The sequence below is a fragment of the Saccostrea cucullata genome, unplaced genomic scaffold, assembly GCF_032062105.1.
Source record: "Saccostrea cucullata isolate Sc308-1 unplaced genomic scaffold, CSIRO_AGI_Scuc_v1 ctg1139, whole genome shotgun sequence".
NCBI lineage: Eukaryota > Metazoa > Mollusca > Bivalvia > Ostreida > Ostreidae > Saccostrea > Saccostrea cuccullata.
The window spans coordinates 121247-135678 of NW_026924508.1; the positions used below are offsets into that span (position 1 = coordinate 121247).

A 14432-nucleotide genomic window follows, 5' to 3' on the forward strand; every position below is an offset into this window, starting at 1 on the left:
CATTTTATTCTAGGACCCATTTGAATCATTCTGTTGATTTTTTGTAAAAATTGAATGATACATTTTCTCTTAAGAAAACTTAAACTGTCAGATATTTACATGTGAATTTTCAGTTTCAGTTACAATGTATGTTCTATTTTACTTAATATTTTACCCAAATTTTCCAGTATCAATGTAACTTACTGATTTAAAGTAACAAAAAGGTTATCTTTATTGAAAGTATTACACAAATTTGCAATAGATCAATTGAAAATTCTAAAATAAGGCTCATTCTCAAGTCGAATGTCTGATTTCGCAATCTTTTTCCAGGGGTCTGATAGGCCATATTTCAGACTATGTGGGCAAAAAATGTGCGGTTGAATTTCTTTCATATCATTATAAAGAGAGATTTTGTATCCAAGAACATAATATCAAAGTTTCAGAAAAATTGAATTTGAGGAAAATTTTGACCTATCTATTTGGTCCTACCTTAATTGACCGATAACAATGCCGTTGAGCATGCGTAGAACAATAGGGACTTTGTTGTTCAAAAAAGCAAATTTGCTTTTAAATTTGACAAGAATATTAAAAAAAAAATATCAACTGCAAAACCAAATTTTGATTGTTTTATGAAAAATTTTCAATTAGTTCGCGATCTTTTTGTTCACCCTTCATACATGTACATGTAAATATCATCAATGTTATCGAAGATATGATCAATAAAAATAATGATTTTTAGAATCCATACAAAATGTTTTTGAAAAAAAGATTCATAAAAATAGCATGATATTCACGTTACAGCTTTTACAACAATTCTTGCATATAATTCTTTAAAGCAATTTGAACTTCATGTAAAGTTTTCAAATTTCTTTTTTTTTTCGGTCTACCCAAAGGCATTGCTTGATAGGTCGATGATACTCCTCTTTTCTCTCAATAATTAGATATTCTTCAAAACTGTTGAACACATCTTCTTTCTTGTACAGCAAAAATACTTGAGATAACGTATCTCGTAAATAATATACATAATAAGCAGACAACATACTACTGCACCAATAATTGAAATAGTGAAGGCACGTTTGCGAATTTCAGCATCTGTTGAGCTCATCCAAGGGGTGCAATTTTGGCCTGTAATTATCATGAATCTAGTGGTATAACAAGTTTGCCTATTTAAAAAAAAGCTTACATTCAATGACAAGCATGTTTTAGATTTTTTAAGATAATCACTAACTGATAAGTTTTTGTTTTAAATCAATAAATACTTCCTTGATCTACATCAAAACAGGGCTTACCTCGTGGTTCGCGACATCCATCCTTGAAATCACATTCTTCGGGCAAGCAATCGCAAATTCCCGCACATAATTTTCCATACATCTTTTCTGGACAAGGAACAAGAAAGTTTTTCCCAAAATAACCCTAGGGACATTCTACATAAAAAAAATCAGTACACAAGACACATTTTCTCATAAAATTTTTATGAACTGTTTTATAAAAACACTTAACTTCAAATTTAATATATTAGCAAGTTTTTACTAAATACTATCGAATTGCGCTAGGTTATCAACATTAGAATAAAACAATATTGAATTAGAAACCTAGGCAGGCGCTTCCAACTCTTTGATAATTTGAAGGACAGTCTTCAAAACCAACTCTAAAATTCAAAGGAAAATACATAAATAATAAGTCGTAGTTAATCATCGACATTTAAAAAAAATTCTATGAATTCTAAATCAAAACTCACACCAGTTTTGAGAAAAGCATATTACGGATTATGAAAGTCAATTCAGTCCAGAAGATATTTAAAGCCATTGGTATTTAAAAAAGAAACAACCTTCAAAACAAATTTAATGTTATAAACTTAAACCCAATGATCAAGGAAATACAATCAATTTTTTGATTTTCCTGTAATTATGCAACCACTTATTCTCAACTTATAACCTAAAGTACATTCTATTTCAACTTAAAATTCAGCACTTTTAAAATTTCCGTTGCAGAAATTACAAAAAATCTTTTTGATATACAGTTATGATGTAATTTTAAGAAAATGTAACCTTTCATTTGGTTGTATTTTGTCTGATTTGCTTTATACCAATTGTTAGGTTTTTTTTTTATCAAAAAGTTACATGTCAAGTTACATAATAAGATTTTTAAACACATTCACACTACCCCTCTGATTTAAAAAAAAAGAATGAAATATTAAATAAACAGTATTTCATTCAAGAAATATGTCAAATTTGTGTTTCAATAAATGTTTATAACTCAAAAATATTCATCCACGGTGACCATAGATTTTAAAAATTGTTCATTATAATTTTTTGAATTGCTATGCATTTTTCTACTTTGTACTTAAAAGTTAAATGATGTAGCAGCCCATTAATCATAGGTATCTTGTTCTCCTTTAAACAAGAGAAAATATATTGTTTTGTATATAAAATAATGATATTTATCACCAAATTATAATAAGAAATGGCATTTCACCTAAAATAATATTGCAAGTGTTAAATCCAACTCTTTTAGAAGGTTTTGTAAATATGTGCATGCTAAGATTACTCCAAAGTGAAGAATTGTTGTACAATACAAATATATATCGGTATTGTTTTCATATCCTGTTTACAAACGCAAACATTAGACGAATGAAATCTATTTCCAAAATCAATGACATTAAAAAAAATTCCTTCATTGTCTAAGAAATCACAAACACGTTTAACACCATTTATATACCAAGATTTTTCATAAATAAATTGTTTCCCATTTTACATTGGGATTGCACCACACAGGTAAGTTCAGATATTTAGTTTTCATATATGAAGTGTTGTTGAGTGTTTTCATGAAACATAACCATGAATTAAACACATCTTTCTAAAAATTGTTGCTATTTTTTAAAATAAAGCAAGACAAAAACTCTTCACCAAAATCAAAAGCTTTATGTAATATGTCTTTACCATTAATTGCCAAAAAATATCTAACCATGGTTGATTGCTTTTTGTTTATCTTTTAATCCAGGAGCATTTAAGAGATGTGATAAAGTTATTTATATCCACATTTTTAATACTCCTTGTAAAAAATCCTGAGTAATAATTTTCCTTTTAATTTTATCACATTTTGATTTCCATATAAACTCAAAGATTTCTTTGTTCAATAGTGATAAAAAATCTTTAATTGGATTTGGTAAAGATATAAAAAGATTGTAAAGTTTGGGTAAAACTAATGATTTAAGAACTATAACTCTGCAAATAGGAGTAAGAACCATTTTTTTTCCATTGTTGAATTAATGCTTTGATCTTTGGTATGTGAACATTGTAGTTTATATCAATAATTTTATCTAGTTCTATTGAAAAATTAATTCCAAGTAAATTGAACGTTGTACAACCCCATTCAAGTTTCCAACGAGAATGGTGGAAACCCTGATTTGAGAATTTTTTTGAACCTATCCAAACAATTTTAGTTTTTGAGCTGTTTATTTTAAGTCCTGTAAACTTTGAGAAAAAATCTATTGTATCTAATGCTGCAAAAAGTGATTTAGGTGAACCGTCGAGGGCAAGCCAGGTATCATCCTCATATTGGGATATTTTATGTTCTATTTTGTCAATAACAATTCCTTTAATGCTTTGATTTTGTTTGATCATAATTGCAAGAATTTCTGCACAAAGGAGAAGCAGACATGGTGCAACAGGATCTCCCAGACAACATCCTCTTTGGATATAAAACTGTTCGGATAAAATTCCACATTGAAGTACAGATACACAAAATTTTGTATTTAGAATCTTTACCCATTCAATAATGTTTTTACCGAACCCAAAAAATTCTAATACTTTATACACAAAGGTCAAGGATATTGAATCAAAAGCCTTATCGAAGTCTATAAGTACAAGCAATCCTGGTATATTTCTAGATTCAGTGTAATCAATAAGATCATAAAGAAATCTGGTATTTTCACCTATATATCTTCCTTTTAAAAAGAAAATGAGTATTTGATATGATATTGTCCAGGGTGGATCTTATGCTATAACTAATACAACCTGATAAAAGTTTATAAAACACATTTAAATGTGTAAAAGTTCGCCAATTTTTCAAAAAGTCTTCTCTTGGCACATCACCTTTTGGTAAGCAGGTAATTAACCCTAATCTTTGAGAAATGGGAAGTTCTTTCTTCTGAAATATGTTATTTATAGCAAGTACTATAAAATGTTTTAAATCTAAACAAAAAAATTTTAAAAATTCCGCTGTAAAGCGATCACTTCCTGGTGACTTGTTTTTCATGTTTTTTGACACCTCTAAGACTTTATTTTCCTAAATTTTTCCATCACGTCTTTTGGCAACATGATTTTCAAGTTTTGGAACCTGAGTAACTTTGATAATTTCTGCAAGATCTATGTCGAGCAGTTCTGCATCTACAGCAGTGTAAAGAGATTTGTAATACATCCTGATTTTATTTAAAATTTCTGACTGATTGTAAATAGTTTCATTTTCCTCTGTTTTAATCTTTTTTATTATCGTATTCAAATAATTACGGGATTCTAATTTACAAAAATATTGAGATGGTTTTTCTCTATCTTCAACCCATCTGGCTCGGGATCTTATAATATGACCTTGTAACTTTTCTTTTCTGAAATTCTCAAGATCTGTTTTTTTCGCCTGTATCAAATGTAGATTTAATGTATTTTCTGCCTCTAATTTTTCTATTTGTGCAATTACAAAGGCCTCTTCTTTATTTTTTCTTTCTTTCTATATGATGAATATGTAATAGTAATGCCTCTAATCTCCATTAGAAGGACTTCAAGAATTGTATTTTTATCAATATTTTCTATAATCACACATCAGATAAGTCGATGTATTCTTTGATGTTATTGAATTTTCCTTAAAGGTTGGAATAAAAAAAAAACAACTTGTTTTTAAATTGATATAAAATATTTTGATTATATGATACATATCTCAAAATTTGTAATCACTCATAAGGTTTGTTTTTATATATCAAGTGTAAAATAAACATGTCTTTATGATATAACATCCAAGTACTTAAAATCTCTTCTATTGTTTCTTTTTAAGTACTTAGCTAACTCGGGAAGATTTCCTTGTTCCTCATCAGCGATCGGAAGTCCGGAAATAGTTGTCCTATCATGATAAGCGCTACTATTTGGCGTGTAAATTACTATCTCCATCATCAAACGAATCACTTCAAATCTGCGACAAGTGCTTATAGTTTCAACTTACTGAGCACAAAGACTTACCTGTCTAATATCTGAACGTACTCAACGTAATTGTATTCATTCAATGTTATTTGCTTATTGTTATGTAATTTTCTCGAGAAACTTGATTTATACTACACAGCTATTCTAATTGTGGGTAAAATATATTATGAACGTATCATAAAGCATACAATGTTTATTAAATAGCAATTCAACATGTCTGATACTATTTTGACTTTAAATTACTTTGTCAATAATCATTCTACATATTTCATTCATGTATCATGTTTAGCTGTTTCTTCTCCACTTAAATAATAATCTAAACCATTTTTTTGCATATATAAATATTAACATATATCAAAGTGTACAGTTCTTTAAAACTAATGTATAATTCCTGATGAAATTTACGATGAATCATCAGAATTAATTGATGATAAATTCTACAGGTTCATTAAGACGTAATTTATGTATTCTCATATCTAAGAGAACGGTATACACGAATTCGACAAATACTGAGTCACCTTGAAATCTGATAATTATACGGTATATAATAAACATCACCAGAGTAAGTATTAGAAAAAATTAAAAGTTCACTCAGAAGTCTGATACTGTATAATTTTAGGGTACAATAAGCTTGAGCTAGCACATGCTTTATAACCTCAATAAACATAAACATAAGTGGCGAGGGACCGGAAGGATGTCATAAATGCACTTAAAATAAATATTCTTAGTCTGTTTTTAATCTCTTATCAACATGGGCATTCACCTGGATCTACTCGCCTTTATTCTGATGTTGGAATACATTTCAGGTTTGTCGTTAAGATCAATATTGTTTGCCAACTTTTGCCTCTAAATACAAATATTTAGTTTTTTGTATAAAAAGACAATAGATTAGATATTTGAAAGTGTTTTTGGGAAAGAAGATTATTTCTCATGAAAAAAAAATTCGGTTGCTTTTACCAGTTTTCGTTCAAGAAATTATCCACATAACTTGCATGTAATCATACAATACTTTTCAAAAAGTTAATTTTTGATCATTAATTTTTAAATATAATTGAAATCTTATCGTAAAACAGTTGACGGATTGAAATGTTTGAAATGTAACACTGTCCAGCATGGATCTCTTTGCGGACCTGATGCCACTTTTCTGAAGACCAACTCCTCCATGATAGAAGAATGTCACGTGACATGTAGAGTCAGTAAAATCACAGCACCCAGTGGAAACAAAGGTTCGTTTGTTTTGTTTTTCTTGCATATTGCTGCATTCAGGAGTGGCTTTCAAATAATTTTTTAAATATTAAGCTTTTAATGATTTTCTTGCGAAAAAACATTTTAAAATAACCCCATAAAACCTTCATACGTTAAACAAACAGAATTAAATTGTACTTATGAATGGCGTTAAATTGTTAAATAAAACTGAGAATTTACTGAGTTTAAAATCTATTAATTATCTGAATTTGGACAGTTTAACTTGTACTAACTTCGATTCATACCAGTTTATTTTTAAGATTAAAGTGTGAAGCATAAGCCGATATTTCGTGTAAATTATCCAGTTACACTGTAAAAGTAAAAGAAAACTATCTTCATGTAGTTCTTATAACAAAAAGATAACAAATTTTTCATTTTTTTAACTTATAAATAACTACTATTTTTCAACAAGACAGGTAGTTGGACAATATTTCAATTCAATGAACTATTGTTTGTTCACTTTTAATTTTCAAATAGAAAAAGTTAACAATTATTTTTAATTTTTAGTATTTCCCAACCTTCATTTTATAGTTTCCTTGATCGCCTTGGTTATCTACCGCTATATATTACACGTATTTCCATCGTAGTACTATTTATTCATCATCCATTGATGATCGTCATTATTGATTGATTGCATATTGTTTAACGTCCCTCTCGAGAATTTTGACTCATATGGGAACGCCACCACTTGCCGATGAAGAGCTGCAAATTTTATCCTTAACTCAACACTCAGGGTCGTTTAACAGGGAGGGATCTTTTTCGTGCCAGCACCTCCTGCGACACGGGGCCTCCATTTATACGGTCTTATCCAAAGGACTGGTCTCCACATCTCAAAATTGGATTCAAACCCGCGACGTCAAGATCAACTCCCTACTTTGCGACTCGAGGGCAGACGCTTGAATCACTGCACCACGCGGGCGACGATAACAAATTGAATATTCTCAGGTTCTTCGGATTAATTACGATCAATTAATAAGTTTCAAATTTAATTCATACCAACATTTAAATTACCTTCGTACATTGTTTGAGATAAAATTTGAAATATAATTCACATTTTCAGACATAACGGAGGTTTTAAAATGGAAGTATAAACACTCGTACTGTTTGTTTTCTTCAAAAATGTAGTTTTACAAAAGCAACTTTGTTTGCAAGCATCTATTTAATAACAGGCGTTACGAAAATTGTTTGCATTAACCGTTGTTATTATGTCAATACATCTGTCAGAAATAATTATTTATAGCTAAGTAGATATTTTGCAACGAATATAAATCAAGTATACGTTATTATCTTTTTTTAAACAGTGTACCTGCGAGGCTGTTCAAATACAAAGAAAACTGGGTGTGTATCACGAAACTTCACATCATTTGGAAACAAAAAACTTCCGGGTCATCTCTGTCAGTGTAACCTTGACCTTTGCAATACGGACTTCAACGTTGAAAGCAAGAGTCGTCCAATTGTAAAAGAGCCTTTGCGTGTCCCTATTTCAGATCAGACTTCTATCAGAACAACAAAGAATGGAGCAAAAATGTCGACGCCATTCTCTTTAATAATTTTATTTTTTATCGCAAACCTTCTTATTGATGGGGTAGCATGACATATATGTTACAATTTTTTTTTATACTGCTTTTGTTTTGTCAATTATACAATATCACTTATATAGTGTTAACATCAAGTAAAGTCTTTCTTTTGAATAAAGAATAATATTTTTCGTCTTATTTTTTGTACTTTGTTTTTGTTTTTGCACGTCAAATTAATGACCTAAAACAAAAAAATAATAATAATTGAAAAGTCTAAAAAGTTAAAGTTTTTCTTTATTGTTGAATTCCTTTTTGTTGAAAGATATTAAACTTTCTTAATAGAGATTGTTCTATCTGACGTATCCGTATAAGTATCCGTATCCGTATCCGTATCGAGATATGAAAGGCATCACGATCCCGATGTCTTAACAATCTGGTTACATTTCCATCGTTTCATGTTTGATTTTTAACCTCATTCACTAAAAAATGATATGCAGTGTGATATTTTTAATAAAAAACATATCAGTTAATGTACACGCCTTATGCATCATGTTTTGGGGGGAGAAGGGGAGGGGGTAAAAGTTTAAAAATAAAATTAGAAAAACAAGCATGATTTGAATTATTATTATCTCTCTCTCTCTTTTAAGGTATTCATTCTTCATTCTGAAATTAACATTAATATTTACAAGAATTTTACATGACATATCCCCAATAATATATAATTATATATACAGTTAAACCTCTTTATCTCAAACTTGTAAATTGATTGTAAAAACATGTAATTGTACATAAACTGGGAAAGATTTCACCATATTGCAAAACAAATGTGTATGATAATGGGGGATTTACTGAAAACGTCCATCCTCTTTTCCTTTTTTATCATCTTCTATGCCATTAATTATAACGTATTTGATGGTCATAGTTCTCCAGAAAAAAATTGGATAGCTGGTAATTCTGGGGCGGGTTTAAATACACTCCCTAAATTGTAGGTCGATAGCCGTATCATGGGCGTCGCAGGCAAACAGTGGGGGACGTTAATTGAAAGGGGGTGGGCTAAACCCACAAAAAAGGTAAACCCCACTTTTAAATGCCTATATTATGTCTAATGTCTATCTTTGCAAGAAAGTGGGGGGGGGTTTATTTTTTTCTTGGCTACATTGAAGCAGTTCCTTCTCTTCACTGTGCACAATGATCTCGATCTCGGCCAAATTGTATATATAAATAAAAAAGAAAGTCGGATAAAAAAGAGAAGAAAATTAGCACGATGGACAAGTAGACTTAGCAAAAGAAGATGTATTATTTAGAAAATTTTGAGCCATATTTATTTTGATCTTAGCATAAAAGAAGATTTTAGATTATATTTTTTGAATACCATATTCTGAAATAGTTTTTATATCAAACCACGAATGATGTTAATGAATGATAGTCAAAAGACGTTATCAAATGTCGTGTGTGCACATTGTGAGGCACAGACGCCGGAACGGGGGGGGGGACTGCAGGCGTAGGATAAGCTCCCTTTCCACTTTCAAAAGGCATGTTGTATTGCAGTCAAAGAAGAGTAAGTGGTAGTGTTAAAAAAAGGGCAATGAAAAAAGTTCGACCCCCTCTCCTCCTCCCCCCCCCCTGCACACACACAAAATAGTGTTTAAGTACTTTTTTTTGCATGTCAGGGTTTTTCAGGACTTATATTTTTTTCTTTCAATTACCCCCCTCCCTACTTTCAATTTGCTTCTGACGCCAATGTGAGGGGAGGGAAAAGGAGGGCTCAGGCTCTTCAATGCATATACTTAATACTTGTAACGGTCCTGAAGCGAATTATGAAATCAGTTTGAATAGTCTCTTTAAAAACGGCTACAGTGTTTTATCAATCGCGTTGATGATAACGTATTTTGTATTTCAGTGTGTGTGAGGGGGGGGGGGGGGGGGGGGGGGGGGGGGTACCGTTATACCGTGTAAAGGTATATGACAAATTCAGAATATATATATAAAATATCCTGATATTAAGCGAGAGGAAAAAGAGAAAGGAAATGCCATATACGACAGCCAACTGCTTACTGCCAACTGCTGACTGCTTACTGCCAACTGCCACACATATTTGAATAAATTTTAAATTTATACTGATAATTGTATGAATTTTCAAAAAAAAAAAAGAGGCGCGGATCCAGGACATTTTTTTCCAAGAGGTCACCTTGGTAAAATTAAATTTACTAAATGTCCATGTTTTAATTCATGTAATATTCAATATATGCCACTGATAAAGTACATTGTTTATTTTTATTTTCTTATTTGAAATAGGTAATAAAACGACTATTTCCTGCTTTTAATCTTAAAAGAAGTAACACCCCCACCCCCACCTCTACCCCCCAACCCCGGAGACAACAAAACCTTTAAAGAGAGAAAATAAAAAAAAAAAAAAAGATTTATCGTTTCGCAGATAAAGATGTGTTGAAAATAAATTTATATTTTCCATTATATTCTAAAGTTAAGAATTTCCTCAAATTAAAGATGTACATCTCTATGTATAATAATGTTTTACATGCAAATATCTTGGGGGTGAGGTGGGGGGGCATTTAAAATTTGTACAGTGATGGGTTAATGTATAAACTAAACGAACTAAAACTGATCTTAAACCCTCCACGTAGAAAACGCCGATCAAACATTTATATCTCTTTGTTTTTACAAATAAGATATGTTTTACATGCATAGATCTATAGAGAGAGGTCCGGACCACCCCTCTGAAATTTGTAAAGTTATTTAATGCACAAACTAAACCAACTAAAAATTATTCAATGTATAAAATAAATCAACTAAAAGGGACCTTAGAACTCTTCAGAACTTTTTTAACATGAGTGACCCTATTTGAAAAATGATCTAGATCCGCACCCTTTTTTTAAGTCACATAAGTATCAATATAAAAATAAAATTTATTCATATATGTGAGGCAGTTAGCAGTAAGCAGCTGACAGTTGGCAGTAAGCAGTCAGCAGTTGGCAGTAAGCAGTTGGCTGTCGTATATGGCATTCCATCCAAAGGAGATTTCCTACAAATATTTTGAAACAAAATGAATTTAATTTTAAAACAAAATAATTAAAATGAAATATTTTATACTTGAATTTATTTATTCATTTTCTTTTTTTTTCATAAATATTTTTCTACGAAATGATAGAGGTTTACAGCAGTTTAAAATTTTTAATAGAAAAATTGCCATTTTCTATTTTCCAATGCATGACCGTGGCTTATTTAACCACAAACAGAGACGGAAATGGTATTAAATGGTTGAGACATCGGGATCGAGATGCCTTTCATATCTCGATATGGATACGGATACGTCAGATAGAACAATCTCTAATGAAATGAAATCAAATGAAATATTTGAGGAAACGAACAGTAATCCAGTCCAAAAGTCTATTCAAAGGAAACAACACAGGAGCAGAACAAACAAGAACCTCCAAAAAAATCGTTTATAAGCCGTTATCTAATTTTTTGTCAACTGGAATCAGAAAACTATTTATAAAAATTTCCGTCATAGATTTCCTACAGCTGTTTGATATAGCATTTTTTTTCCATTTATACTATATATAGGTAAAATATCGTTTTTGCCACAAATCAAGTCATTCTCTGTTCCGTCCCCTTTGACTTCCTTAATATAAGTATCCATGTGTGTTTATGAGAACAAGTTGTTGATCTCATCTTAAGCATTTTATTTATTTTTATTGCTTTTATTTCCGTTGTAACACATGCCTGTCTAAGTAGAGTCTCAGATGTGCTGAAATTATTTCATAACAGAATATTGTAATTATTCTGTATAATATGATATTGTGTATTTACTCTAATAGTGTACAAAAAAGAAGAATACAAATGTTACGATTATTCTTCTTAATTACATCCAAGGCATATGTATTTTATCTAAAAATAACCCCAGTGTTATCCAGCTGAGAGGCTTTTTAAACTCAATTTTTTTCTCTAATTCTGGGGTACATTTAGTTGTTTTATATCCTTTGAACGAATTTGCCATCATGAAGCCATCTATTACGAATAATGCAATTACGAATCTCGTAGGATATATAAAATATGAGTATACAACAAACAATTGTTCCTATTGTTATGATGACTGCTCTCTTTGTAGATGTGGTTGCTTTCAAGTTTTCCTTACATTTCATCGATTCTTCATCCTGAGTTGAATTTCCTAAATAAACGAAAATATGAGTCTAAAATCTTTTAATTAAAAAAAAAAACACCAGAATAATAATAATATTTTATTTATGGTTTCCGTTTCCCATTCGATCACCGAGCAATGACTTTTTAAAACGTTTTAAATATACACCTTTCATCAAATACTTCGAATCCATAATTATATGGATAATGACCAAGCAATTATTAAATTTCCATTCTATGCACATTTTTTTGCATAATAGTTATGAAAACATTGATTAGTTTTATGTTTTTACGTTCTAATTTAGAATTGTTTACTTGGTACCCAGAAACGTCGTAATATACCTGTTGCCAAAAAAATATTTTTTTCTCGAGGCTCAGTGCAGTGGATCTTCATCCTTTCATCGCTAACCTTGATACGAGCCTTGGTTTTCGATGTGTGTCTCATCAGAGATAAAATAATGGTTTTTTAATGTCTCATCAGAGCTCGAAATACAGGTAACTTTCACCTCAAATTATCGTGCTCAAAAAACAGTCACTAGCTATTCGATTGGGCTGAAATCGATAACAATCCGAGCACGGAACAAGCAACTCTAACGCCTTATTTACAAGGGGGGTCATTTATAATTATAAGCGTTCAAAAAATTTATGTGTACTACAATTCTCCCGTAAATTAAAATCACAAAAGATCCTTTCTTTTTGTATTCAAAGACAGCATTTCTATTATTGTCATCAATACCATGCATATTTTCGGTCGGCAGGAGTGCGCTCACTCCTTCATGGCATATGATCCCTTCTCTGATTTTATGGAGGTTCGTGTTAGCTCTTCTTTTATTTTGTATTGTTTTATGGACTTTTAATATTGAATACTGCTCGTTATCTCCATATGTTTTATTCTTCACCCTAAGAATATGATATTAAGATTGTACCTTGCTGTTTAAGACACCCGACCTTATGATCACAATCTTTAGGTAAACAGTCACAATATCCGCCACATCGTGCCCCAAAAGTTTTCTCTGGACACATTTTAGCACAGTTGTCTCCATAAAATCCATCTGGACATTCTATTAAAAGTCATTACTATTTTCAAACATAAGGAAATTCAAGCAAATATAATATTTACAATATAAATGCTTTAAAGGTGTAAAAAGGATTAGTTTAAAAATGTATTACCTCCACATGTTCCATTTATGCTGGAAAGACCAGCTTGACAAATTTCTCCTCCAGCTCTGAAAATACGAGAAAATATGAGAAATGATTCGTGTATAATATACCCCCCCCCCTTTTTTTTTTTTTTTTTTTTTTTTTACAAATGTTGTTTTGACTATTCACCATCTTTTCGTTAACAGATTCAATATTAAAATATTGGAAGGTTTTATTTCAATTTTTTTTATACTTACACGTAAAGAAAGTTTGTAGATAATATTCGAACAACACTGGCACCACAGAACACAACAAATAAAAAACAACAGTCCAACATTTTCTTGAATAAATAATACCCCATAAAACTAAGCATACAGTTACTGTATAGATTATGTATTCATGTTAATCAAGTGCGTAGTGTAAGGAATTTACTTCCTGAAAATATATGTGCTTAGCTAAAATATTAATTTTCCATGTCAGTTTAATATGTAACAATTATGTTCTCATTAGATTATATTTTAATGTATTCCCTTCAGAAAACTTTTCAAATGTGAAATCTAAACAGAACAAGATGTGTTTGTGAAACACTATGCACCTGGCGGCAACAAATTAAAAAAAACATATTTTTAGCATAAAGGTCACTGTGAAGGTCACAAGACCATTGATCTTGAAGTCATTTGAAAGATCTTGATTAGTGATGTATGCATACCAAATATGAAGTCTCTATCTTTCATGGTTCAAAAGTTATGGTGAAGGTTCAAAAAAGCTATTTTTAGAATATGACACAGTCAAGGTCACAAGATCATCGGTTTTGCTGTCATTTGAAAGATCTTGATTAGTTAGGTATGCATACTAAATATGAAGTCTCTATCTTCCATGGTTCAAAAGTTATCGTGAAGGTTCAAAAAAGCTATTTTTAGCATATAAGACACAGTCAAGGTCACAAGGTCATTGATCTTGGTGTCATTTGAAAGAACTTCATTAGTGGAGTATGCATGCTAAATATGAAGTCTCTATCTTTTATGGTTCAAAAGTTATGGCAAAGGTCAAAGTTTGCGTTAAAACCTCTATTTTTAGCATATAGGTCACAGTCAAGGTCATAAGGTCATTGACCTTGGTGTCATTTGAAAGACCTTCATTAGTAGAGTAAGCATACCAAATATAAAGTCTCTATTATTCAGTTCAAAAGTTATAGCGAAGGTTAAAGTTT

At 30.7% G+C, this 14432-nt stretch overlaps 2 protein-coding genes across 3 annotated transcripts; one reads left to right on the forward strand and one right to left on the reverse strand.

Annotated features, from left to right (window-relative positions):
* Positions 1–5642: 5642 nt before the first annotated feature.
* Positions 5643–8508, forward strand: LOC134266578 (uncharacterized). Its single transcript, XM_062748803.1, has 3 exons — positions 5643–5971; positions 6239–6391; positions 7712–8508. The coding sequence occupies exons 1-3, from the start codon at positions 5917–5919 to the stop codon at positions 8002–8004; spliced, it is 501 nt and encodes a 166-aa protein (XP_062604787.1). The 5' UTR covers positions 5643–5916; the 3' UTR covers positions 8005–8508.
* A 2787-nt stretch (positions 8509–11295) lies between these two features.
* LOC134266579 (platelet endothelial aggregation receptor 1-like) lies at positions 11296–13630 on the reverse strand. 2 transcript variants are annotated; one of them, XM_062748805.1, is made up of 4 exons: positions 13480–13630; positions 13253–13308; positions 13009–13134; positions 11296–12113 (listed from the first exon to the last, which is right to left on the reverse strand). In XM_062748805.1, exons 1-4 carry the CDS (start codon positions 13593–13595, stop codon positions 11917–11919), a joined length of 495 nt encoding a protein of 164 aa, XP_062604789.1. In that variant the 5' UTR covers positions 13596–13630; the 3' UTR covers positions 11296–11916. The 2 variants fall into 2 exon arrangements, with proteins under 2 accessions (XP_062604789.1, XP_062604788.1); XM_062748804.1 differs by having other exon boundaries at positions 13009–13143.
* Positions 13631–14432: the final 802 nt, after the last annotated feature.